General features: G+C 41.8%; 1 protein-coding gene, 1 long non-coding RNA gene and 2 other non-coding genes across 5 annotated transcripts; 3 read left to right on the forward strand and 1 right to left on the reverse strand.

Moving 5' to 3' along the window:
• The first annotated feature begins 2,974 nt into the window (after positions 1-2,974).
• Positions 2,975-3,137, forward strand: LOC140705202 (U1 spliceosomal RNA). Its single transcript, XR_012084671.2, has one exon. It is a non-coding gene; the product is annotated as a U1 spliceosomal RNA (small nuclear RNA).
• A 3,981-nt stretch (positions 3,138-7,118) lies between these two features.
• Positions 7,119-7,283, forward strand: LOC140705166 (U1 spliceosomal RNA). Its single transcript, XR_012084657.2, has one exon. It is a non-coding gene; the product is annotated as a U1 spliceosomal RNA (small nuclear RNA).
• A 3,645-nt stretch (positions 7,284-10,928) lies between these two features.
• LOC140704906 (uncharacterized) lies at positions 10,929-13,202 on the reverse strand. Its single transcript, XR_012084395.2, has 2 exons — positions 13,064-13,202; positions 10,929-11,087 (listed from the first exon to the last, which is right to left on the reverse strand). It is a non-coding gene; the product is annotated as an uncharacterized LOC140704906 (long non-coding RNA).
• Positions 12,102-26,679, forward strand: LOX (lysyl oxidase). 2 transcript variants are annotated; one of them, XM_020803617.3, is made up of 7 exons: positions 12,102-12,970; positions 14,674-14,782; positions 16,736-16,873; positions 18,707-18,863; positions 21,405-21,500; positions 21,574-21,689; positions 23,759-26,679. In XM_020803617.3, exons 1-7 carry the CDS (start codon positions 12,259-12,261, stop codon positions 23,763-23,765), a joined length of 1,335 nt encoding a protein of 444 aa, XP_020659276.3. In that variant the 5' UTR covers positions 12,102-12,258; the 3' UTR covers positions 23,766-26,679. The 2 variants fall into 2 exon arrangements, with proteins under 2 accessions (XP_020659276.3, XP_072848528.2); XM_072992427.2 differs by lacking the exon at positions 23,759-26,679 and having other exon boundaries at positions 12,140-12,970; positions 21,574-21,693.
• The last annotated feature ends 479 nt before the right edge of the window (positions 26,680-27,158 follow it).

A 27,158-nucleotide genomic window follows, 5' to 3' on the forward strand; every position in this document is an offset into this window, starting at 1 on the left:
GTAACCACCACAATGTTGGTGCTGAATTCTTTACAGACTTGATGCTGAGGTGTTTGAAGAAAAAAAGGCTAGATGTGTCTAAATGGTTGAGCCAATGTTATGAGGGACCATTTACTATACGTGACCATAAAGGAGCGCAAGCTCTAATTCAACAAAACCTTTAAAGAAAAATCCCATATGCTCACCATGGTAATCACCATGTCCTTTGGGTTGTTGTGAAAGCTGTGGATGATATAAAACCTGTCCAAAACTATTTTTGCCATTGTGCTATGCTTCACACATTCTTTAATCCTGGAAAATTTACAAAATTATACAAAGGTCAAAGCCTTCTGGACCCGTGGAACATCACAAGTAAGTTATTTAAAAATTTCCACAAGGGCTTTATCTAATCCTTAAAATATTGCTAATCCTTTTAAAAACAGGAAACTTTTTTAGAGATTATGTTGCCCAAAGTGAAAAGCTATTTGTTGCCAATTAAAAACAACCTTGTTGTTTCAAATTCATTTTTTTAAAAATTCTTGAATCTAGAATCTGCATAAAAAGTCTTCAGAGTCCAAGAAACAGGACTGAAGAGTTTTGTAGCCATGATCAGTGCAATATTGCATACAATTAAAGAATATAAAACAATGGTACTTTCCATGAAGTCCTTCAGGAAGATTTACTTGTGAGCTGTGATTCATCATCATTTACACCTGGCATATCTGCCTAACAAGGTTTATAGAAATAACATCCAGGTGTCCTTTTTTGGACTGATTAATTTCCTAAACCATTTGAAAGAAATAGGCTCAAATTCCCCATAGGTTTTTTTGTTGCTTTTTTAAAAATGCCACAAGCAAACCCATCACCTTACTGGCAATAGTCTTTTATGACCTGAACATAAAATTAGGGATGACTTCCCATTTGGGAGACTGAGGTGGCCACACTGGACAATCGACTTTGGGTGCAATGGAAAGGTGTTAACTGTGAGAGGTGATGAGAAGTGATTGTTGAATTTTCTGTCTCTTATGCTGAACATTTATCTGTGCTTGGGTACTATACTCCTTGACTTGCAGGTGTGAAAGTGCCATTTGCTTCAGGCAGCAAAATGGCTTGGGCTGCTCCTGCATAAACTTCTAGCAGCCAAAAAGACCTCATTCTTTCAGCCTTTGTAAAACTATGAAGCAGTTGAAGAAACCAGCATTTGTAGTGAAAATGTCTTTTAAAAAAGAAGAAAAAATAGAAGTCCCTAGAAAACGCATAATACTTTGATGATTTCCAGTAATGTTCACTCTAGCTTGATATTTAAATGTAATTTAGCGCCAAACAGTCAAGATTACACTTCGTATTCAATATGAACACACATCATGACCAAGAAAACAAAGACAGATATCTTTCATGTCTCAAAAATAAAGCAAGCTGGTTTAGACACCTGGAGTTGCCGTCTTTAAAATGAGAAATTTATTGAGAAGAGTCTCTGAAATGCCTCAGAAAATAGAAAACATATTTCAGTTGCAAATTCCCACAGATGCACCAGAGAAGCTTAGTAGCAACATCTGTGCTTTACTTTCCAGATGTTTTTTGGTATAGAGCAAAAATAAAATTCTTACTAATAAAGGAAATCTGAGCAAAGAGGCATTCAGGGTAAACTTGTACTCCTCTCATCTGATGTTCTCATAAAGCAAGCTGCCATTATACAGTACTGTAATTGATAATGATCCTGCAGGACCTATATAACAAGAATATACATTGATAAAGGGAAATGCACATGCTTGAGAAAAATCTGATTTATTGAGCTTTTAAAGGTATTTCAAGAATTAGAAATAGTATTTTTATTGAGTTGAATGTGACCAATAGAAAACCTAGGAACTTTGGCTCCTGCTTCTTTTCTGTTCAAAACATCTTGTCTTGTGCCTTTTAAAGTTCTGGACGTTTATATTACAGTTCTATGGTTAGAGACATGTGCTAGTCCTACTGAAATTAATGAAATTAAAGATAATAGGACATTAAACTGCAGGAACATGGTTAAATGCATCTAAGTCACAACTTACTGGTCCACAGGCACATTGGAACCATTCATGTGTCCAGTATAGCAGACTTGAGGAAGAAAGGCTCTGCTGTTTCAAGACCTTCTCCACAAAATAGGGACCCCTTTAAAAATTCAGGTTCCTGGTGGCATGGAGAGGCTCTATGTGTAGGTACTGCTTTTCTTTTAGGCTGCAAGGTCCATATACAGTGGTGCCTTTTTCGTTCCATGGAAATTGCTGTCTTGTGAAAACATCATCTTGTGAAACCCAGTTCCATGGAAATTGCTGTCTTGTGAAAACATCATCAATTCCCCATTGGAATGCATTGAAATCCATTTAATGCATGCCAATTGGGGAAAAATCACTGTCTTGCAAAAATTATCCAGAGAAAGTAGAGATTGGTAGGAAGTAGAAAACATCATCTGGCAAAACACAGTTCCCCATGCCACATTGGGGAAAAGCAATCGCTTCACCTACACTGCCTTTAGAAATTCAATGGGTCTGATAGCTTTCTCTCTCCAGCAACAAAGAAAAAGGGTAAAAGAAGTCAAACCCCCTTCTGTCCCCTGACCCCCCAAGTCATGGTAACCCCCTGGCTGCACCTCCCACTCAGTACAGGGCTGCACAGCCCCAGTCCTGCCAGAGGCCAAGAGAACATCTCAGTGTTTTGGTGTGCCCTGTGGGACCCCCATCAGGGACTAGGTATTCTCCCCACAATCCTCTAGTGTATAGGTATTAGTATAAGGTATTAGCATATGCTAATACCTGTGCAGTAGAGGATTGTGGGAGGAACACTTAGCCCCTGATGGGGTCCCACAGGGCACCCCAATACACTGAGGGGCTCTCTTGGCCTCTGGCAGGACTGGTGCTGTGCAGCCCTGTACTGAGTGGGAGGTGCAGCCAGGGGGTCACCATGACTTGGGGGGTCAGGGGACAGAAGGGGGTAGGAGATGCAAGGGCCACTCCAACTTATACCTTAATGGGAGAAATACCATGTTATCAAAATGGTTTTCTTAGAGAGATGCTTATCCATTGTATTTTGGTATGCTGTTAAACCCTGTGATTTCCCCAAATATGGGGAACTCAACTATATAATTTATGTTAATAGGGCCATTATATTTGTGATTTTTCTGTTTTTTTTTTTATAATGTCTTTACCCTTTGGTTCCTGGCTGTTTTCACCTTCTTCTGCCATTTCAATTTGCAACCATAGTCCCATTGGTGATGCTTTACAAGAAGGTTTTTTCCATTGAAACACATTAATTACATAAGGCCTACTTTTAAAATCCCAAAAAGTGGGTGAGAAAGTGTATGCTGCTGGCTTTCTTGGAAAAACAGAAGCATACACTTCCTCCCCCACTTTTTTGGGATAAAAAAAGTAGGTCTTATGTAATGTGTTCCAATGGGGGGAGGAACCATCTTGCAAAACAGGGTCAAGGAAAAAAACCTGTCTTACTGTCATTGTCAAAAGTAATCTCTAGGGGGTTCCTCCTTGTTTGGTCTAGAGAGGCACCACTGTATATAGAGGAAGAGGAGGAAGCAGGCTGGGTAGTTCATTTTCCTGCTTTTGTGTTGATTTTAATCCTTTTAGTAAGCACCTGAATGGGCCTTTAGTCAAGGTCTTATCCCAATGTGGTTGTTGGGTTTAATTTGTTCTGGGTAATCTAGAGCAGCCATTCTCAATACAGGAGAATGTCCACTCTCAATAGATCCATTCCCATCATATGTGGTGGACACACACCACCCTCATGTGCCCTTGTGTGCCCTCCATGCACTATGGATGGTTCTTCTCCTTCTTGTTGCCTTCATATCCTCTGGTTATTGGGCTGAGTCTTCCCTTGGAGGCAGGGTGGCCAGGCCAGGCTCTCCTTCCTCAACTGGCCACCCAGAGTTCCAATAATGGGGCAAGGGTTGCTTGTGAGCAGGAGAGGTTGCGTCATGTTTGTGGGCCTGATTTGGATAGCTCTGGCAGGCCCATCACTGTTGGTAATCTACATCACACACTCCCACAATTAGGCAGTCTGGCTAAGACCAATGGGAGCTGCAGTCCACATATCCTCCCTCCCAAAGTTCTAAAGTGACATGGCAATGCAGTAGTTGAGTATGCTGAGCCTGCTTTGACATCAGGCATCCCATGATGTAAACATACAAGGCAGTGCAATTCCTATCAACCCTAATTCCAACTGAAAATTGAGAACAGAGGCTATAAAACCTGTGCAATCTGTGATAGAACACTTCAGTCTTCAGCATTCTTGATCTAGCATTATTGTTATGCCTCACAAAAAATATATTAAAACACACAATGCAGAACACACCAAGGTAAAAATGGTTAAAATGTCCTGTTTTAAAGCTGTGGCTGGAATCCCACACCATATGGAAACATTTTCTAATATCACATTCTGAGATACAACAAACTATTTGTGAAGTGAATGAGACTTTTGTGAAGATTAGAAAGACAGAGGGCTCTTTTTAATTTTTTCCTCCCTATTTTCCAGCTTTTCCAGACCTTCCATTTCCTTTTTACTTAGTCATTGTTTGTTGCTCTCAGGGACACAGAGTGAACAGCAATATCACGTAACCATTATGGAAAAGGTTACAGGGTTGTGAGGCTATGTCAGAGAACAATAAAAGGAAAGATCTCCTGTAGAACTTCAGTATAAGGCAGCCTTACCTAAACTTTGTTGCTTCCAGATAAGTTTGATTACAAACCCAATCATTCCAGGTTGTTTGCAGGTGATGGGAAGTGTAGATCTGGAAAGGCTCACCCTGCAAGAGGTTTGTCTAAGGCCTGATGGCTGATGCAACACTTCATGCATCTGATGAAGTGGACTGCAGTCCACAAAAATGTTTGCAATATAAATCTTGTTACCATTTAAGGTCACACAAGAACATTGTTTTTATATCACAAACTAGAACAGTATCTAAGTGGAAAAAAAATGAGCAGAATCATAACTTGACACATATGGCTTTGTGTGCTATGAGAAACATAAGCCTTGACTCCTTCGCTAGTAACAATTCACTGCTATGTGTTACTCCATAAGTAATAGGATTATAGACAAGATACTGGAATACCATTCATTGTGCTTTTAATGCTGCTTTCTGTGTTGTTCTGGGGATGCTACAGGACACCGTACAGTTCCTATGGAATTCATTTCTGCATCCAAATCTCCTGATCATAAAGTTTTTCATTAACACTATGTTGTATTAAGAACATCTTTTTCACAAACATCTGGCAATTTCATATTCCTTCTTTGCTATATAAAGAACCCTAAGTTCTTGCACAACTTCCTAGTTAATATTGAAGCACACCCACCTAAGGTTTATTCAGACACACGGGTAATGGTGCCTGGTTGTACACTTAGTGACTAATCACTTCAGCATCATTTCAGTCATCTACATGACACAATGCTTGTCCAAAAACAGTGACAAAAGACATGCCTTCTGGGGAATTTTTGTCCTTAATGCCTTCATTCTTGTTCCAGAGGCACTATGGAACTTCCTACAGTTTCTATGGAATTCATTTCTCCACCCAAACCTCCTTTCTGGAAACTTTTAAATTAGCATGCTGTTTTATTGGAGCGGGGGGGGGGGGCGGGGGGAATGGTCCAGAGAAGCTATAGAAGGGATGTGGATTTCAAACGAGTTCAGGGATCTCTCAAAGAGCCCCCCCACACATGTGGTTTTTAAAAGTCCAGTTTGGACAAAAGTCTAAGTCCCACCCTCTACAAGATGAAAAGTGATCAGCTGCAAATTCTGCCCCATCTGAAAAATCCCTAATTTATAGTCTTTGATAGGAAGGGGATAAATACATTTCCTTTTTGTGCACCTGCCAACCTTCTCTCAGATTGGGAGGGAATGGAGAGGCAATGGGAGCTGATCAGGCAGGTGATGGGAGGGATCAGGCAGGTGGCAGGTATAATTAAGCAGGCGATGGGGCAGGCTATGGGGGTTGATCAGGCAATAGGAGAGCAATCAGGCAAGCAATGGTGGGGTGATAGGGCCAGTGGGGGTGATCAGGCAGGCAATGTGTGTAATCAGGCAGGCGATGGGGGGGCTAGCTATTGGGTAGGTGCCAGCTTTTTGCAAGCATAGTGCTTTTATTTATTTATTTTTAAATTCCTGCCATCTGGCATAGCACTGTATCAGATAGCAGGGTTTTCTTTTTTAAAAAGCAGGAGGGGCATACTACACACATGTGGAATCAATTCCAATGAATTGATTCCATGTGGGCCTCAAAATAAACTGACCTCTGCCAGAGGGGCAGAAAAACTCACTCCCCTGGCACAGTAGTCCACACTTGCACATGCCTTGTGTGTACGCTAAAAGTTAAATCCGGGTTGTTTTCGGCAGAAGCAAGGTTTTCCTGTCAGTTGGATCAAGCTTTAAGATTAGGTATCCTTATACTGTAGCTCTGAGCTCCGTGAGGATTCCACAAGACTCCAAAGTTCTCTCAGACTCTGTGATTTTAGCAAAGTAGTTTTGCTGGGCTAAATTCAGCCTAACTGATTCTTAGAGAGCTGGGACTTGTTCTCTCACCCCTTCATTCAACAACCTGTGCTTGGCAAGCCCTTTACTCTAGTGGAAGAGCACTGCAGTTTCTCATCCTCCTTTCCATTTTCACTTTGTGGGCAAGGATCTCCATTTCACTTTCCATCAAGTTGTGCTTTTGGACAGATCATATGGTGGAAGAAAATGTAATTTCTCATTTCTCCTTCTTCCTAGCTTTTGAGCTTCCACAACTTCCACCTCTTCTTTTTACTCCCTAATGCTTCAGGGGCTAGGTGTTCCTCCCACAATCCTCTAGTGCACAGGTATTAGCATATGCTAATACCTTATGCTAATTGTGGGAGGAACACCTAGCATTAGCTGGGTGTTCCTCTCACAATCCTCTGGTATTAGCATATGCTAATACCTGTGCACTAGAGGATTGTGGGAGGAACAGCTAGCCCCTAATGGGGGTCCCGCAGGGCACCCCAAAACAGAGGAGCTCTCTTGGCCTCTGGCAGGACTGGGGCTGTGCAGCCCTATACTGAATGGGAGGTGCAGCCAGGGAGTCACCATGCCTTGGGGGGGGGGTCAGGGGACAGAAGGGGTAGGAGGTGAAAGGGCTATTCCAACTCACACCTTGCAGAGGAAATACCATGTCATAAAAGTGGTTTTTCTAGGGGGAGGTTCATTCATTGCACCTTGGGTGTGCTGCTGATCCTTATGATTTCCCCAAATATGGGGAACTCAACTGCAAAATGTGTGTTAATGGAGAGCTGCCCTTGAGATTTCCCTGGTTTTTCTAGACTCCTTTTCATCTCTTTTTCTTTTCATCTGGATCTATTGCAAAGGCAGAAAGTCCTGGTGATGTCTTGTATTGCTTTCTCTCTCTTTTTCTCCCCAGTGGTAAAGGATCAGGACAAAAGGAGTCACCACTATCAGGAACCAGGGAGCTGCTTTGATTCTTTTCACCCTCTTTCTTTGCTAGAGAGAGAAAGAGGGGGATGGTCATCTGAGACCCACTGCATTTCCAAAGTCAGTGCAAGTGAGGGGATTGCTTTTTCCCAATATGGTATGGGGAACTGTGTTTTGCAAGATGATGTCTTTTATGGACAATTTTCACAAGATAGTGATTTTTCCCCATTTAATAAGAATTAAATAGATTTCAATGGGGAACTGGGTTTTGCAAGACAGTGATTTTGGTGGAATGAATTAAAATCATCCTCCTGTCTTCCACTGCCTCCCGGAGTTTGGTCGGTAAACTACCATCTGCAGTGATCATGGAGCCCAAGAAGGTAAAATCTGTCACTGCCCCCATATCTTCCCCTTCTGTTTGCCAGGAGGTGATGATCAGTGGCCATGATCTTAGCTTTTTTGATGTTGAGCTTCAGATCATTTTTCGCCCTAGAGACACATAAAGAAGTTCAGGACACATAGAAACTTAGTAACAACAGCATATGGATTGTTGTTGTTGTTTAGTCATTTAGTCGTATCCGACTCTTCGTGCCCCCATGGACCAGAGCACGCCAGGCCGTCCTGTCTTCCACTGCCTCCCGGAGCTGGGCCAAATTCATGTTGGTCGCTTCAATGACACTGTCCAACCATCTCATCCTCTGTCGTCCCCTTCTCTTCTTGCCGTCACACTTTCCTAACATCAGGGTCTTTTCCAGGGAGTCTTCTCATGAGATGGCCAAAGTATTGGAGCCTCAGCTTCAGGATCTGTCCTTCCAGTGAGCACTCAGGCTTGATTTCCTTTAGAATGGATCGGTTTGTTCTCCTTGCAGTCCAGAGGACTCTCAAGAGTCTCCTCCAGCACCACAACTGAAAAGCATCAAATCTTCAGCGGTCAGCCTTCTTTATGGTCTAGCTCTCACTTCCGTACATCACTACAGGAAAAACCATAGCTTTGACTATTCGGACTTTTGTTGGCAAGGTGATGTCTCTGCTTTTTAAGATGCTGTCGAGGTTTGTCATCGCTTTCCTCCCAAGAAGAAGGCATCTTTTAATTTCGGGGCTGCTGTCACCATCTGCAGTGATCATGGATTAGGCGGCATATGGATTTGGCGGCTTCAAATATGATGTAATTTTTAAAAGCCTCAACATATTCTACTGTCTACTACAGCTTCTGAGATGCTGAACTGATACATATTAGAGGACAAGGGACCTTCTGCATCATATTTAGTAGTGTTTTGTCCATTTTTTATATCTGCTGCCATTCTTTCCATACCATCAGTTTGTCTCAAAAATCCCAGAGTCAATTATTTCAGACTCCCAGCTAAAATATACATTCTTGTGCACAAAGAGTAAGTTTCTGTGAGTATAGCTTGAAACAGGTAGAACAGAACTCAAAATACTGGCTGGATTCTGGAAGATGTAGTCCAAAAAAGTATCACCAGGTTTTGGTCTGATGTATCTGTACAGTGTTACAAAATAATTTAGTCTCATGCAGCAAAACTACACACTTAAGTTCAGATCTCCAGGGAGTGCCCTGAAATCAGTGGGCATTACACTTTCATGGAGGTCCACATTTACACTCCAGTATATCTAGTTTAAAAGGTCACATAATGGATTATGGGAAATACCAGTACCTGAGGCCATAGAAAGCTGCTGCCAGCCAAAAGCAGTTTTATTTTACATGGGAAATCATTCTACTTAATCAAGCAATGATATAGTGGAACCAGAGCTGATAAGATCATAGGTTCAAGGCTTTCTCATCAGTGGGGGCTTTCACATCACTTCCAAGCTTTCCTGTTCCTTCTGAAGTTAGCTGCCAATCTTCATAATAAGTGGATGAGGTTTTTCCAGGAATAGCATATTATTGCAAACTGTTCCTGCTTTAGTGCAAAGTACTGGGGAGTGATTTAGTTTTGAATGAAGAATCAAGAGACATTATTTTTACAAATTTGCTAACATGCGCTGGATTATGGAGAAAGCCAGAGAGTTCCAGAAAAACATCTACTTCTGCTTCATTGATTACGCAAAAGCCTTTGACTGTGTGGACCACAACAAACTATGGCAAGTTCTTAAAGAAATGAGAGTGCCTGACCACCTTATCTATCTCCTGAGAAATCTATATGTGGGACAGGAAGCAACAGTTAGAACTAGATATGGAACAACTGATTGGTTCAAAATTGGGAAAGGAGTACGACAAGGCTGTATATTGTCTCCCTGCTTATTTAACTTATATGCAGAACACCTCATGCAAAAGGCTGGACTGGAGGAATCCCAAGCCAGAATTAAGATTGCCGGAAGAAATATCAACAACCTCAGATATGCAGACGATACCATTGTGATGGCAGAAAGTGAGGAGGAATTAAAGAACCTTTTAATGAGGTTGAAAGAGGAAAGCCCAAAAAATGGTCTGAAGCTCAACATAAAAAAAACTAAGATCATGGTCACTGGCCCCATCACCTCCTGCCAAATAGAAGGGGAAGATATGGAGGTAGTGACAGATTTTACTTTCTTGGGCTCCATGATCACTGCAGATGGCGACAGCAGCCACGAAATTAAAAGACGCCTGCTTCTTGGGAGGAAAGCGATGACAAACCTAGACAGCATCTTAAAAAGCAGAGACATTACTTTGCCAACAAAAGTCTGAATAGTCAAAGCTATGATTTTTCCAGTAGCAATGTATGGAAGTGAGAGCTGGGCCATAAAAAAAGCTGATCGCCAAAGAATTGATGCTTTTGAATTGTGGTACTGTAGGACACTGGTTCTTAACCTTGGGTTACTCAGGAATTTTGGACTGCAACTTCCAGAAGCCTTCACCACCAATTGTCCTGGCTGGGGTTTCTGAGAGTTGCAGTTCAAAAACATCCGAGTAACAAAGGTTAAGAACCACTGCTGTAGGAGACTCTTGAGAGTCCCCTGGACTGCAAAGAGAACAAACCTATCCATTTTGAAGGAAATCAACCCTGAGAGCTCACTGGAAGGACAGGATCCTGAAGCTGAGGCTCCAATACTTTGGCCATCTCATGAGAAGGGAAGACTCCGTGGAAAAGACCTTGATATTGGGAAAGTTTGAAGGCAAGAGAAGAAGGGGACGACAGAGGAGAATATGGTTGGACAGTGTCACCGAAGCTACCAACCTGAATTTGACCAAACTCTGGGAGGCAGTGGAAGACAGGAGGGCCTGGTGTGCTCTGGTCCATGGGGTCATGAAGAGTCGGACAAGACGTAATGATTAAACAACAACAAATTATTACAAAGGACCTGCTTCTCATCTCTTGCTATTGGTTAATCCACCTGTTTACATTTTTGGACTCATGGGAAACTGCATATAGGGACTCTCACGATGAGCATCTGCACTTCAAAATGTACTACTAGTATGCTGAATATAATGCACCTCCTTGTGCAATCAAATCAAGAGATCTGGTGTTCAAATGACCCATATTGAGTACCAAGCATATAGTATGGAGAGGAAAAAGCACAATCTGTACCATTCCTTTTAGAGTGATTCATCACAAAATATCCTTTAACATGTTACAGACAGTTGGAAAACGTCTGGAGCCTGTACTCAGTGAATTTTAAAACTGGTCTCTCAGGGTCCAACAGGTTATCTTGATCCATTATAGGAGATGCTGAACTGGTAGCATTTTTTCTGGAAGGAAAAAAAAAGGGAAATTATTTTAGCTCAGTTCCATTCCCTATTTTTTTCCAGCTGACATTCCTGATATGATAGACAGTCCCTCCCACGGGAAAACTCACTTTTAAGTGAATCTCTTGTCCAGGAGACACGTCCCTCACGAAGTTCTCATATGACTCATACAGAGAAAAACAAAACTTGGTATGCACCCGTTTATTTGAGGAGGATTTTGGCCATAATGAAAAGGGCATTACAGGCGGACACGAAGGGTTTTGTTTTTTTTTTAAACCACGGCCACCACCAAGTTTCCCCGCCAGAACTCAAATTACGGGAGATGTCTATGGTGAAAATATTTCCCAGAAAACATGTTTCGTCTCTCTTTGACTCTTGCTTTCTCGCCTCTCAAGTTTGGGGCTGATGATCTAATAGCATTTTTCTCTGTGCATATTTTGGCCGTGCCCCACCACCTGGCAGGCCGAGTCGTCTGAGGGAAAAATGCCTGCTTGCTGTTAACCCTCGAGGGCACACTGCTCTCCATGGCGAGAGGGGGCGAGAAAATGAGAGCCCTCCGCAGAACTGGGTGTACAGAAAGGGGGCTTGCCCTGTTTGTCCCTCTGGGAGTTCAGGACCCGCGCAGAGGAGGCTGGAGGAAAGGGGAGGGTGGTCCCTCTCTGTGTGTGAAAGAGAGAAGAGGGCGGTTGGGGGGGGGAAGCCGGGGAGCTGTCAGACTCGCACGTTTCGCATCGCATTACGTGAACAAATAGCAGAGGCACCGCCTGCCAGAATGGGCTTGTGTAACTTTGCAAATCTGCCAGAAAGTTTAAAATCCCTCATCTCCTCCCCCTCCCACCCCCCTTCTCTCCCTCGCTCCCCCGCCGCTTCGTTCCAGACACTAGCAAAAGCGGGCGGGAGAGACGGGTTGCATTGTTGCCGCGCGTCCTCTTCAAACCCGTCTTCGCAGCACACCGCCCTCGGAAGCAAAGGACGGGGTGGGGCTCCCCCAAATCCACCTCGTCGCGTCTGAGCGCTAAGAAAAAAGCTCGTGTGCGGGAAGGAAAGCCCCGCCGCCCCTGACGTCTTGCCCTCCCGGCTCTGCAATCCACAGGGCCGCCGCCGCCGTCCGTGGTCGTCGACGGGGCAGCTCCTCGGCTTGTGTGAGGCACACGCCGCCGCCGCCGCCGCCGCCATGCGTCTCCTTCCCCGGCCGCCGGTTCTCCTGGGGTTCGCCCCGCTGCAGGCGTGCGTCTGCTGGCTCTGCCTGCTGTGGCTGCCGGCGGCCTGCCTGCCGCCGAGGAACCCCCCGCCGCCGCCTCCGGCCGTGTGGAGGCAACGGATTCAGTGGGAGAACAACGGGCAGGTGTACAGCCTCCTCAGCGTGGGCTCCCAGTACCAGCCTCCTCGACGCAGGCACAGCCAAGAGCCCGCGCCGGGCGGCCACGTCCTGCTCCTGCGGGGCAACAGCACGGCCCCGCGACGGGCGCAAGGGGCGGCGGAGGCGGGCGGAGGCTCCGCCGCCACCACCACCAGGAGGCCGGCGGCTCAGCACTGGTTCCAAGCCGGCTACCAGCAGCAGCAGCCACCTTCCGGCAACCAGGGCGGCGGCGGCGGCAGCCGGGGTCCCGGGACCGAAAGCGGTGGTGGCGGCGGCAGCTCCCAGGGGGTGGCCCGCCTGAGGCCCCTCGAAGGCGACCCCTCCAGGCCGGGCAACGGGAGCGCCTCCCCTCCTCTGAGCAACCTCCGGCCGCCGCGCCGCGACGATGTCATGGTGGGAGACGACCCTTACAACCCACAGAAGTACACGGACGACAACCCTTATTACAATTATTATGACACCTACGAGCGGCCCCGACAGAACAGCCGCTACCGGCCGGGATACGGCACCGGCTACTTCCAGTACGGTAAGAGGGCGAGCGCCAGGCGGTGGCGTCTCTCTCTCTCTCTCTCTGTGTGTGTGTGAATGAGTGAGAGAGTGAGTGTGTAAATCTGGGTACCTGGGTTCCCCGCCGCCGCTGCAGGAAGCGGGCTGAGGAGCTGCGCGTTGGCGTAGAGGAGAGCCGTTCGCATCTGCCGGGGCCTCCGGAGCGCAGCCGTCTCCCGCCCCCCACGAAAACATCCCCGCTAAGCCGCCGCCGCCGCGTGGCAAATCCCCTCCTCCTCCTCGCCAGACGGCGCGCTTTCGCCTCGGCCAGTTGGCAAGCCCGGCAGCGCCGTTGCCGCCTCGACGCGCCATCTGGTCCCCATTCTCGCCGCGCGCCCTCCGCGGGCTCGGCGCGGCTCTTTTTGGCCTGAGGAAATGGGACGCGCTTTGCCAAGTGGCCCTCGCCAGGGCTTACTTTAGCGATGGCTGTTTCTTCTCTCCTTAAGAAAGGGCAGGACAGAACTTTTTTTTTTTACAAAGAAAGATAATTTTTAAAAATGCATCTTAAAAAACAACAACAGGCCCCAAAGCTTTCTTCTCCTACCGCGGAACAACTCCGCTTATCAAGCTGGGGAGAGGGTAGTTTTGTGGCCAGGCTTTTTAAAATTCTCTCCTACCTCCAGCCTAATTAATTTCCTTAGGCGTTGTTTCTACAATAATTAGTGGCTCAGTAGTTCTTGAACATTCATTTTTTTTCATTTCATTTTTTTCATTTCCAAATGTTCACTCCCACATTTTAGCTATGATTACTCCATACTAAGCTGGCTGGGCAGCTCAGTGAGTTGGGCTATGTCACTGAGGAGCCAGAGGTTGGAAGTTCGGTTCTCCAGTGGGCCTCTTGGGAGCAGAGCCAAGCTGCGCAATCCCAGGGCACCCGCCAGAAAAAGGGAAGGGTAAAACACTTCTGAGTACTCTTTTACCTAGAAAACACTGAGAAGGATCACCACAAATCAGAATTAACTTGACTGCACACAAGTTCTCCATAGCAAGGAAAAACTTCCATACAGATGCACTGAGACATTCTTTTTGTTTTAACTGATGCTAAATAATATCCTTATCCAAACAGCATGCAGTCCTTTTACCTTATCAGGTGCTGAGCCTCAACCATACATGGAAGAACACAGTGGTGGGACCCACAAACCCTGTTTCCCTACTTCAGAGCAAAGAAAATGCAGGAGCTGTCTCTTTGAGCTCCAGAATAGGAAAGGGACGAGAGCCTTCCTTGTAAGACTCATCTTATAATGAGGCTAATTCAAAACATAGTTTGCTTAGAGCCTTTTGGTTTCAGTGTTGCTTCAGCTCCTTGAAATGAAGAACAATGCTCCATTGTAGCAGACATATTTCTGGTACAGTATTTTGATCTCTGGGGAATCTTCAGTGGTTGTTTCTCTTCAGCTGGTGTCCTTATGAGTGAAGATGCCTTGAAGATTTGGGAGGAAAGATCAGTTAGCAGAAGAGAAAGCTGTAAGGGATCTGCCAGTCTGTGAGACACATTGCCTCTTTGGGATTCTTTTTATCTTGTGAAAAGTGACTCCTGCCCTTATTAAGTGGGTGTGAGACAGCAGTATAACGGATAGGAAACTTAGAACTTCAATGGTGGCTTCTCTCTCCGTGGAGAAATGAATCTTGCAGATGTGTCCTGGTTTTGATCCACTTGCATGTGTGTGATTTCATGCACTGCAGGGCTTCCTGACCTAGTGCCAGATCCCTACTATATCCAAGCATCCACCTACGTCCAGAGGACATCCATGTATAACTTAAGATGTGCTGCTGAGGAGAACTGCCTGGCAAGGTAAGCATGGTTACAACCCCTCATTTTACATCACACTCTCTGGGTTTTTACTGTAATGGGTGAGAAAATACTGAATTGGAGAATAAGAGTTAATCAAAGGGGTACCCATTGTTTTTCACGTAATAGTTCAGGTCATGTTTGGAAAGATTTTTGAAACATCACCAGTAGCAGTCAAGGTATGGGGGAGAGGCTTTAATGTTGTTAAATTTTTTAAAGTAGAACTCCATCCCCATTCCAGTTCATAACATATTGATTCTATTATCCTCCGTTGAGAGCTCGTTGACCCAGCTACAAGGCTTCCATCCCCTTGTCTGGGAATTATTGCCTTACCAAGGCCTGTTTCTCATTAATCTGGTGCTTTGTTAATTTTTTTTCTTTTAAAGTCCCCTCTGAGCAGATTTCTTGGGAAATTGTAAAATAAAGTTAAAGGAAACTGACTTGCTCTTTGATTAACAGTCTCCAAATCATTCTCATTCCACCACCACCACCTACCGCCTCCCATCTTGTTTTTAAACAAGCAAGCCAGTTACTGCTTTTCAGCACTTGCAGTGAAGCTCATATTATATCTAATGCAGTTTATTTAATTAATATAATCCCATGCACACATACTTGAGAATATGTTCTACTGAAATCATTGGGAATCACTGAGTGAACATCAGGGCTGTCTCTACCATTAGACAGAGCAAATCAGCTCTGGCAGAGAACAGATGGTGAAGGAGGGTAAGGAAACAGAAAAAACTGCATGCGCTGTGCAGCCTGTCTTGTGCCTCTATGTGAACCTGCTGCCATCAGATGAAGTACAGGATGATGTTCCATCACTATTGTTGAAATAAGATTCAGCAGTAGGCGTGTCTAGTTTTTATACATGGAATGGAGGGGTGCCCCCTTGCCCTTTGTCTCAGGCAGAAAAAAAGGCACGGAAACCACCCATATAATGTAAAGATGATAATGCATAAGAGTTAAGTCTGCCTCTTCTTGTAAATCACAATAAACCCAATTGAACTGAATGGGATTTAGTTCAAAGTAGGTATATATCAGATCACCTTTCAAGCATTTCTCTAATGTTAATGGGTGAGTTGCATTTTCGGCAGTGCACATAAGTGGATTTATCTGTGGCCACAGTGGTGGAAAAATGTTCCTGTTTGGAGCTAAGACTCAAATTGGCTTTCTAGCATTAAATTTAAGTACAATAATATTATTCAAAAATGCCTTTAAAAATTAGTGTCCACCAAGATTTACTAGCTTCACACTGGTAAGTCAATTTGAGAGTATTATACGTGTGTTAGGAAAATAGCTAGCAGAGTACTTGGGACCTTGAAGGCAGTTGTAAGTTTAACTAAAAAATAATATATTCCAGACGTTAAACCACAAGCTGCAATAGGAATGTTACTTAACTCTAAAATGAGAAGGTGTTTTTTATTTAAAAAAAAGAAGAATTATAGAAAAGAAAAATAAGGTCTGTTGAATCTGGCAGGAGAGGAAAGACGTGGAGAACCAGTAGGAAGCAGAAACAAAGAATTCTGGTTAAAAAAAAAACTTACTGGGAAGTCCAGTTTTGTAAGCAAAATTTGACTGAATGATAAAAATAAATAAAAATACACTCAGACACTTGCAAATACCTTATTAGAAATTGTTAATTGATATTTTAATGCTTGATTTTCAGTGAGCTGGATGTAGATGTATTTATGTGTTTCCTATGGAGATAAAGGTGCCTTTTAAATAAATAAATATGTTTAGTGTAGGCCCACTAAAATCAATGGGACATGGTTCAATTATGACCAATTTACATTTGAATTGATTTCTGTGGATGGTAGTCTAAACATGACTAAGTTTGCAACAAACCCAGTAAGCTCCAGGAGAGATAATGCAAATACCACATTGAAGCTAAAATGTATTAAACAAGCAATGTAAAGTCTGTATATCATATGCATATTTTCTTTTCCATCATTGCAGTTCAGCATACAGGGGTGATGTCAGGGACTATGATACCAGAGTGCTTCTGAGATTCCCCCAGAGAGTGAAAAACCAAGGGACATCTGACTTCTTACCAAGTCGACCACGATACTCATGGGAGTGGCACAGCTGTCATCAGTGAGTGAAGGGCTCAGTATGGTACTTTCCAATTATGTTCATTTGCTACTTGTTTGTTTTCATGTGGCTCCCCCACCCCTGCTACTGTTTGGAGAGAGAACAAAAGCAGAATCTTAACCCCATCTACTCAGAATTTGGAAAAGCAGCACCATCCTTTCCTGCTGAAGTGAGATTTTTTTAAAAAAATCTTGCCTGAAGAATAAAAAAAACAATTTATTCTGTTATTCCCTCCTGCCTCTGAATTCAAAGTGGTATCCTTGGTTTTCCTCCCCATGTTTTATCCTCATGAGAATTCTGTGTAAGGCGCTAGACTGGAAGAGAGTGATGAGCCCAAGGCCGTCCAGTGAACTTCATGGACAAGAGGAAATTTGAACCTGGGTCCTCTGAGTTGTCCTGCTCCCACAGTCCAACCACTAAGCCATGCTGGCATGCTGGAAACAACATGGAATATTTTTGTTGAGATGTAATCAGAAAATATATTTTTTAAAAATAATGCATACATTTAGTAAAGATGACAAGTGTGGATAAGAGCTTGTATTTTTGATAGCAGGGCTTGAAGCTGAAGTGAAGTCTCTTGCCCTGAATGGTAGGGTTTTTTTTTTTTTACACGTGTTCACTACATACAACCATAGAAGGAATATCGTGCGAAGAAGATGCAACATGGTCCTATATCTAATGTCATATAACTCCTAAAGAACAGAACGAAACTGTGTTTCCTTTTTAAGTCCCTGTTACAGTTGTCAGTTTTGCCACAAAAGCTGGCTTGAGTGGGTTCTCCAGTTCTTTGAAGCAGATTTTTAGGCATATAGTGCTGAGCAAGAGAGTCACCCTGTTGGAGTCTGATCGTGCCTAAGTGGTTAATTTTCCCCACCACTACTTTTATTGTGGAAAATGTAATCCTAGAACAAAGGTCTTTCATACTATGGCCATAGAATAATCCTATAGAAGACAAAGCAAATTGTATCACAGTAGAATATGCAGCAGAGTTTAAAGTAAATCTCAAATTATTTTGCACATATTATTGAGGCTATTAGTAAAAGCAGACATTTTGGAACCAGATAAACAGTGTCTTATGGTAACAGTAGGCATATATGGCTACATTAAGCGCTTCCTATTCTTTCTGCAGCAGGAATTTTGAAATAACAGCAGTTCATGTATTACTTTGTTTTAAAGTAAATTATATACTGTAATTACTGCTAAAGACTACATGCTTTATGTAATTATTGATATATTCTAACTGCTCCAGAGGTTTTTTTTGGCTAAACTTGTCTAGTTGTGCAGCAGAAATGCAGGGATTCACAGAGCAAAATAACTTCAAGTTCTCCAGATTAGTCCACCTCTTTCTCATTACCATCTCAAGAACTTATTCAGGCATTAGTGGTAGGAAGAATAGAAAACATTTTCTTATAGTTGCAAAGAAATGAAACATCAAACTGACATACGTAATTGTCATTAACAACAGACTTCAACAGACACTAGAGAGGGGGAAAAACACTTAGCAGAGAGGCAGGGCTTTCATTGAATTACAAGGCAGGATTGGAATGATTGGTTAATGCTGGATAGATTGACAGTCACCCCAGCCCAGAAAGGTCCCTCCCTGCCAAACTACAGACAAGTTTGTTTAAAAAAAACCCTCCAACAATAACTATGTGTAGAGACATCTTCCCTGGGCAACAAAGTGTTAACCCACTAGCTTTGCAAGCTGCAGCCTTAAATGTCTTTCTGAATGTTAAGTGAACTATTGTTTCATTGACCCACAGCTGTTATTAATTTTTGTTTTATTGCATAGGCAAAGCCAAATCTGTTTACTAATTTTTCTGTAACATTTGACAGACATTATCACAGTATGGATGAATTCAGCCATTATGACTTGCTTGAAGCAAGCTCACATAGGAGGGTAGCAGAAGGACACAAAGCAAGCTTTTGTCTTGAGGATACTTCTTGCGATTATGGGTACTATCGACGATATGCTTGTACAGCACACACACAGGTAATCTATAGTTATGAATAAAGTATATTTGCCATCAGGGTACAGCCTGATTTCTGTTACCAGTTTTTTTTTTTTACAGCTCATGAGGTATCAGTGTGCAGTGCAGGAATAGTATCTATGCAGTTTTATAGATGTTAATTTCCCCGCTTTTAAACAAAAGGCTTCTACCTTCTAAGAAAATTATAAGGAATATAATTAGTAGAAGCTGATGCTTTACGCTCCCTTATGAGCCAGTTTGGATCCTAGGTGGGTGGAATTAGTTAGTAGACCAGAACAAGCTGAGGATACAACGCGAAGCACTCCTTTCCGTCGAGGGATGCTCTGTGCCTCAAGCAGTTTAGCCAAAGGATTGGGATCATTTTATTCTCTGAAAGTTCTGATACTTCTAATCTTGCATCAAAACAAAAGCATTCAAGACAATGCAATTGTGCTTAGAGTAAAATGCCTCTGTTTTATAAACAGGCATGCCTGTTACTGCAGGAATGAGCAACCTCTGATAGCCATTTCACTCCACATGTAGGAAAATATGAAGGAGGTGGCTGGTTCTCTTGTGTTAGAATGTTGTTCACTTTGATATGTTTTCAGTGAATCGTCTCTTAAAGAATGTTTTTCTATATTTTGTTTTACATTGCTTTGGGGAGCCCTGGGGAGCCGAACAGCAATGCCAAATGCTTTTATTTTAATAAGTAAATATTACTGAGAAGAACAACCATAAATAACTTGTAATAAAAAAGTTTTAACATTGGTTATACTTTACTTCTGTCATTTGGATGGGTGGGTTTAAGATGTTAATGTATCCCAGATCTTCCTGCTGTGGCATGCAATTTTCGACACCACCACTTAAGCCTTAATTTAGTAGGCTTAAAGATGTGGAGGAAGTGTATTATTGCAGGTGGCAGCCAGTTGCAACAAACACTCTAGGGCTGTCTCTGTATTGGTTACCAGGGATTACGATGGTAGTGCATATGAGGACAACAGGCAATTATACCATGAAGAGCCTCTGCAGGATATGTCCCATTACTACTACAAGGAGGTGTCCAAGTCCATCAAATATTCAACACTCGGATGCTACTTTGAATTCTTTAAACATTCTTGTGGCTTCATCTGTTGTTTCAAAACCTGTGCTTGTTATGAAGTATTTTCCTCAGCAACTGGAATCCACATCCAGATTCCAGATCAAAAAATGCATGCAGCTGCCAGCACTCCATATACCCATGACCTTCTCCATAACGAGCACTTAGCTCTTGCCAAGTGACACACAATTGGTGGCCAAGCACTGTGCTTTTCACAGGGGCAGTCACAGGGTGGGGAAAGGGACTAGACTTCACATAGCACATGGAATGTGAATGGCTCTCTGTTAGTGGCTGTCATTTCAGGACAATAACATGTTTCCTAAGTTAAAACCTTTTCTTTCACCCTACAAGATTGCAGTGGGGCTTGGACAAAAGCCTAGCATCAATCCTATGTTTTAGTCAGTCAGTCTAGGGGAGGCGGTTGCCTTGTTTTGAGAGAGAAACAAAAAATGATTAGATCCTTAGATTGTTCAGAATGCAAAGAAATTATACCAGGATCTGGATATATTCCTCTGGATGTTCAGATAGAAAAGAGAGCATATCATCTTTATAGTGAATGGTCATAACTATTCCTGTTAGCTAGTTTTAAACATGTAAAATACACAAGAACACATACAGTGGACCCTCAACTTACAGACAGCTCGACTTACAGACTTTTCTGGCTGCAAAATTTAGGTTCGACTTGCAGCCAGAGAATCGACCTACAGACCAGAAAAAACCCCAAATGGAACAAAAACGGAACAAAAACGGCTGGTTACAGATTAATCAGTTTTCAATGCATTGTAGGTCAATGGAGACTCGACCTACAGACTTTTCGACCTGCAGACACTGTTCCAATACGGATTAATTCCGTAAGTAGAGGGTCCACTGTATATTTAAACAGGCAGAGGCTACATATAATATAGCCTCTGCCTATTTAAGAAAGAAAAATATAGGTTTAAATCCAGGGATAGATGGGGTGATGTCCCCTCATGCAGTGGGCTTTTCTGGGTCCCCACTTCATTTCCAAAAGCTGCTTCTGTGAACTGAAGGACTCTGTGGAACAGTATAATAGGAAAGTGGGGCTACTTTGTGCAAGCAGGACTGACATTTTATTTATGCAAACATCTCTTGATCAAAGCCATATATGTATGGAAACCAAGGCACATTGTTCAGCTTTGTAAGGAAATTAAATGTATTCAATTTCCCAAAATATAATACATTGTCTAAAAACGTATTTATTTTTATTTTATTTTCCTGTCTGTGGCCGTAAAATAAAGATTTTTGTTCTTATTATTTTAATGTTATTTATTTAGTGTCATTTATAGGCTGCTTTTCTCTCAATAAGGAAGCTCAAGGCAGCTAAATTAAAGGTATTACTTTGTGAAATGCAGAGAATTTATAACTAGTCAGTGGGCTTGACATTTATCAGTAGAATATTGACGGCTTAAAAATTGAGATCTCACTTGTTTCTACACTTCACTTCTAGGGACTGAGTCCTGGTTGTTATGACACATATAATGCCGACATAGACTGCCAGTGGATTGATATTACAGATGTAAAACCTGGAAATTACATTTTAAAGGTAATAAAACTTATGAGACACATAATTAATAAATATGTGAAACTGCAAAGTGTAACATGTATTTCTCTTGTAGGTTAGTGTAAACCCTAGTTATTTGGTACCAGAATCGGACTATTCCAACAACATAGTACGTTGTGATATTCGCTACACAGGTCACCATGCGTATGCTTCCGGATGCACAATTTCACCGTGAGTAGTAGTGTTGCTGTATCTCTAATATTTTGCAGTACAAGTCTTAAATTTCAATAATATTTGGGGGGAAGAGAATATGTTGTAGTCATACAAAATGTAGAATGAAACTTTTCAGACATTTCCAGGAGGTGGAGTAACTGTGTTAGTCTGTTCTAAGAAAATCAGAAACAAATCTTATGGCATCTTAAAGACTAACATAAGAAATAACTTAATTATTGATACAAGCTTTCAGATTGCACCTCCCCCTTTGTTTTGTCCAGCCATGAGATTGGAAATAGCTGCTTAGGTAGGGGTGTGTGCGCAATTCAGATCTGAGCTTGTGGATGAAATATTGACTGTAAGCGTAGAGTTGTATCTGGAACTGTGTCTGTGCATTTCTCTTAATGTCAGTTGCTTCCTTTTCGGATTGTATTTGAGATTCAAATTAAGTCTAATTTTTTAGTCAAACTATATGCTTTAGCCTTTGGTTTGCCATACAACCAATACTGTTGAATGGCCTAGAACAGGGGTCTCAAACTCAATTTACCTGGGGGCTGCTGGAGGCAGAGTCTGGGTGAGGCTGGGCCGCATCAGATTTTCCGCCAAGCGGAGCAAGAGCCTGAGGAAACCGCCCAGGAGTTTCCTTAGCCCGGCTGGGGCTCCGAGGAGGAGGAGGGGTGTGCAAGCCCTCGTCACCAGCCACGACCCCATCCGGCTCCTTCTTCACTACCAGCAGCAGCAGCAGTAGCAGCAGGACGAAGTGGAGAAGGGAGGGAGCACAGGCAACCGCCTAGCGGGGTGGGGAGGAGGGCAAGACATAATTTTTTTGAAAAAAAAAACCTCACAGAATTCTCCTTGCCAAAGGAGAAAAGCCCCCACCGGTACCTGCGAAATTAAACAGAATGGGGCAGGGCCCCCACAGGTGCTCTTGACAGCAGAGGACGCGTGGGCACTTTGGGGGGGGCAGGCAAGTTGGGGGCCACAAGCTATCATCCAGCAGGCCGTAAATGGCCCCCGGGCCGCATGTTTGAGACCCCTGGCCTAGAATGAACCAACAATAATGCAAGTGTTGAATTGCTTGCCAATGCAAGACAGTGGAGTTGAATTCTTTCTGAATTACTTTCACTTTAGAAATCTTGTTTTGGGGATTTGAAGGGATTTGTACATTCCTTCTGTTCTGTGGACTCAGTGAGCTTCAGCTGTTATTCCTGGCTTCTACTTGCAAACTCTCCGGATACTGCTGATTATGTTCCAGATAAAGAGCATCCTTAGAACACCATGGACTAACTTTTTAAGGAAGTCCAAGCAAATCCACATTAACTTTAGATTTCTGTACCAAAATCATACTCACCCAATTTGACTGGTTTTCTCCAGGTCTGCTATTTCACAGAGACACAACCAATTATAACCATTAATAAACAATAAATGCTTAAATAAAACCATATACTGAACTCATGCAGATGCAGCCATTTCCAGAACGGTACAGTTTTTCTCTCTAGCAGCCATAGGTCAGCCATCTGAACTTCCAAAGTTTTCAGTGATAAAGCATGGATTATCCAATTTATATCAATGCAACATTTACCATAATCCCTTAATTTCTGAAGTCCTGCATTTTATTCACTATTTCTGTTGCTACCAGCTGGCTTAATGCAGGCCTTCACCAGACTTTTATATCTCCTTCTTAGCACGATAAGTTTTAGGAGCCTAAGAACTAGAACCAGTAGTATTCTCAGACGTCAGCAGTGATGTTAATAAAATGGTAAGAATTTGTCACAGATTCTCCTAGGCTGATTTTTTTTAATGGGACAGGCCCTTTTCTTTAAGCACTAGGCATTATTCAGTTTGGGGAAAATGAAGCTTCTTCAACAACTACAAACATTTTTATGGAATCCTTATCTCTTCCTTCCTCAAATAAATAAATTAAAGCTGTATTAGAGCAGTTAATAAGAACAAATTTTAGCAGACGAAAAGTAACTTACTAACAGCGTTGCTGAAGCTTTAAAACTAATGCCTGTTTTTAGTTTTCTATATTTTACTTGATTTTGATGGCTGTTAGAATTAACTATCATGTCTTTTTTGTTCAACAGCTATTAAGACGAAAGAACATTTCTGCATCGGTGCTCAAGGTTTTGAGATACAATTATTTTATAAATTGCGATAGGATGTAAAAACTTTAATAAACTTTTTAAAAGGACAAGAATATAAACAAAGAATTTTAATGTGACTCTGAAGCATTAAGACATTCTTCAGAATGAAATGAATTTCTCTATTCATATTTTACAACTTTTGAAAACAATGTTGAGTTTGGTGCTTTAGGCAGAATTTGAAATGATCCAGGAAGTCAACTGTTCACAAAAATGCTTTTTCTCTGACTACTGGAAATCAGTAACCTATCTGTGAACGGGCTTAAAAACAACTTAAACCATGTTCATATAGGCTGAGATCCAAAGAAGTTTCATCTGATGATTCATGTAAGCCCACTGGGATCTTAACAGGTTGTATTTGTTCAACTTTTATCCCCCCTTCTCAGTAACACATAATAGCTTTCATGATTTTCCTCCCCCTTGAAGTGTGTATTTTTATATGGCCAGGGCACTGCTTCCAAAGGCTGTTTGGAATCATGGAATTTATGTCACAGTTCTTTGGATTGCAGCAATATAATACTGACAATAAAGAGTAGGAAAGAAGATCGGTAGTTATAGTGCCAAATCTGAACCAGCTGAGGAAGTGAAGCTTCCATAGTATAAAAGTTAGCTTACTGGAAGCACAGTCCACTTTTAAAGAAGTGGTTTATGCTTAATGTACAAGACTGTCTGGATTTGGATAACCAAGCTTATTATTATCAGCTTATTAAAGCTCCAAATACGTGCGGTGGAAAAAAGTGTAAGTTTACAGACTTGGTATTTCCTGCTAAGCTCCATTATTTAAAGTAAATTTAAATTTAACTGTTTATTGCAAGAATTAGGCTGATAAAGAGGTTACTAGTAATATATTTAAGTGGCAAGGCTTAAATGTTTACCTTGTCAGAAGGAAGCTGATGTATGTTCTTCAGAAACTTACAGAGTACTGTACTTTTAAACTGTTTAGCTAGTAAAAAAAAGGAATAAAGGATTGTTTTGGGAGAAAAATATTTTAGAAACAATAGCCATCTATGCAATAAATACCATGTAAGAATACCTGATGTATGCAAGATAGAATATATTTTACAGTAGCAGTTAAGGGTCAAAACCTGAAACATTGAGAAATAGAATACAACCCTAGTTTGTGGTTGTAGGCAGAAGAGTTAATCCTTTTTGAATAAAACCTCCAAACTGTGAAATAAGTATTAACAAAATGTCTCTTCCCTCATCACTTTACTGAATAATCCTTACAAATGCTCAGTTGTTGGCTAAACTGTTTGGTATAAAATCTGCAGTATTTTGATATTACACTGTGTAAAAAGTGACACATTGCACTTGGGAGTACTATAAAGTATTTGTCAGTAATTCTTTGATAGAAATCTTTGATTGTTTAGTTTTCAGATTTTCAGAACGTGTACATTTTCAAATCGTATGGATGACTCATATTCTCCCTGAGATTATGGGTGAAATCTCACATCACAGGAGCTGAAATTTATTTGCACAACTGGGCTTCTTCCTTCCTCTCTCCAGTGTTTCCAGTGAACTGGGGGATCCCCCCCATACCATACAGACCAAATTTGGCATCTGTGCAGAGGGAATGTAGGAATAATCTGTCAACAGTATTTATTCCATGGGTAGTTGGACAAAGTTAGATTTCACTCATACAGTACTGTAACTTTTGTAAATGTAAATCAAACATTGGTCCTTGTATTTGGATAAAAATATGCCCACAAGAACCATTTATTTCTTTTTCATTTACTAGTGAATACATCCTTGTCTTTGATGGCTCTTATGGATGCCTGAACCACCAGTGTTGACTGTCATATATCTAATAATATACCACAACATATGCTAGACTGTTTGATATGCCAACAGTGACAGTTGCCTCTTCGATACACATACAAGTTACCATACTTATATGTAGGCTCTTTGTTGTTTTTAAAAAGTGTGCAATAGTAGCAGCAGGAGGAAATACTGTGGCTGGTATTGGGAATCTGATGACTACTGAGAGGAGCAGGGGCCGATGACCCCATGGTGGCAGCTTAACAGGTAGAGTTAGCCTACCTGATATTCTGAATAACATGGCTATACAGATTCACTATTTCATTAAAAAATGTGTTTCCAGTTTCTGGAAGAGAGCAAAATATCTGTGAACAGCAATACTAAGCATTCTTGGAACCAGGCCTCAGCTTGGATGTATATGGCAAAAAGAAAAAGGTGCTGATTTGCGGGAAAAGTACAGTTGGGGTATTTTCCTGTGGCCCCTGAAATTATTGGGCCATTGATTAAAAAAAAAATCTGTCTTCAGCTGTAAATACTGAAATACATCACTGAAATATTCTTCACTGTTTGGCTGTTCACACACTTGACTTTGACTAGCATACAAAGCTTTGCTATTCCAAGCATTTCATGATCCATGATTAAATCTAAAGGATAAACCAATAATGAGGATTTTTTTTCAGTCAGCCTTTTTGTACATTCTTGTAGTTTTTGTTGGACTTAATTGAAGTATGCTCATTTCACTGAAAGTGGACTACCCTGTGCCTTATAAAATATAAAACATGTTCTTCACATTCCAGATGGTACAACGGTGCTTAAATATTTTAACTTGAATTGAAATAAGAGAGTTTCCTATCAGGAAATTTTATACGCAAGCAAATGTTACACATTCAATGAAAAGCCACTTGGAGGAATTTTTAATATTTCAGTTTTTCAAAGAGCCTTTCTTTTAAAATCTATAAATCTTTCTCTGAAACATTATTTATGATTATTCATACACTAACTTTGTATTCTTCATTGCACTTCAATATTCTTGTGTTACATCCTTGTATCATGGTTGCAAATTTATGTGAAAATGACCTGAATAAAAATGTTTAAAATGCTCAGAATGGTTGTCTCCAGCTTCCATTGAAATATTGCATTCAGAGGCTAAGAGGAATCTTTGTATACTTGTTGGCAATTCTTTTTTGAGATAAATGTTTAAATGACTAGTAACAGTACAAATATCTATGTATTGTATTAAATATACATCAAAATGTGAAATTATATACAATATGGAGAGTCACCTAGAGAGGAAAAAGTAAAAGTTAAGAGATATGACTTGCATATAGGACAAGTGCGTTGTGGTAGACATTCTGATTTTTTTTTAATCAGTCTGGTATCGCAGGAAAGTTTGGTGAAAGAACTCAAGCAGCATAATATATAGCATAGAGAACCAGTCATAACAATTGGAATTGAAAAAGTAAATGTTGTATCTAGAGTAACAAAAGAGAGAACACGGCTTGATGTGCTTATCCATTACATCGGGGTCCCCAACCTTTTTCACCCCATGGACTGGCTAGGGAAGGCGAGGAACCCCCCGTGCTCA

The sequence above is a fragment of the Pogona vitticeps genome, chromosome 2, assembly GCF_051106095.1.
Source record: "Pogona vitticeps strain Pit_001003342236 chromosome 2, PviZW2.1, whole genome shotgun sequence".
Taxonomy (NCBI): domain Eukaryota; kingdom Metazoa; phylum Chordata; class Lepidosauria; order Squamata; family Agamidae; genus Pogona; species Pogona vitticeps.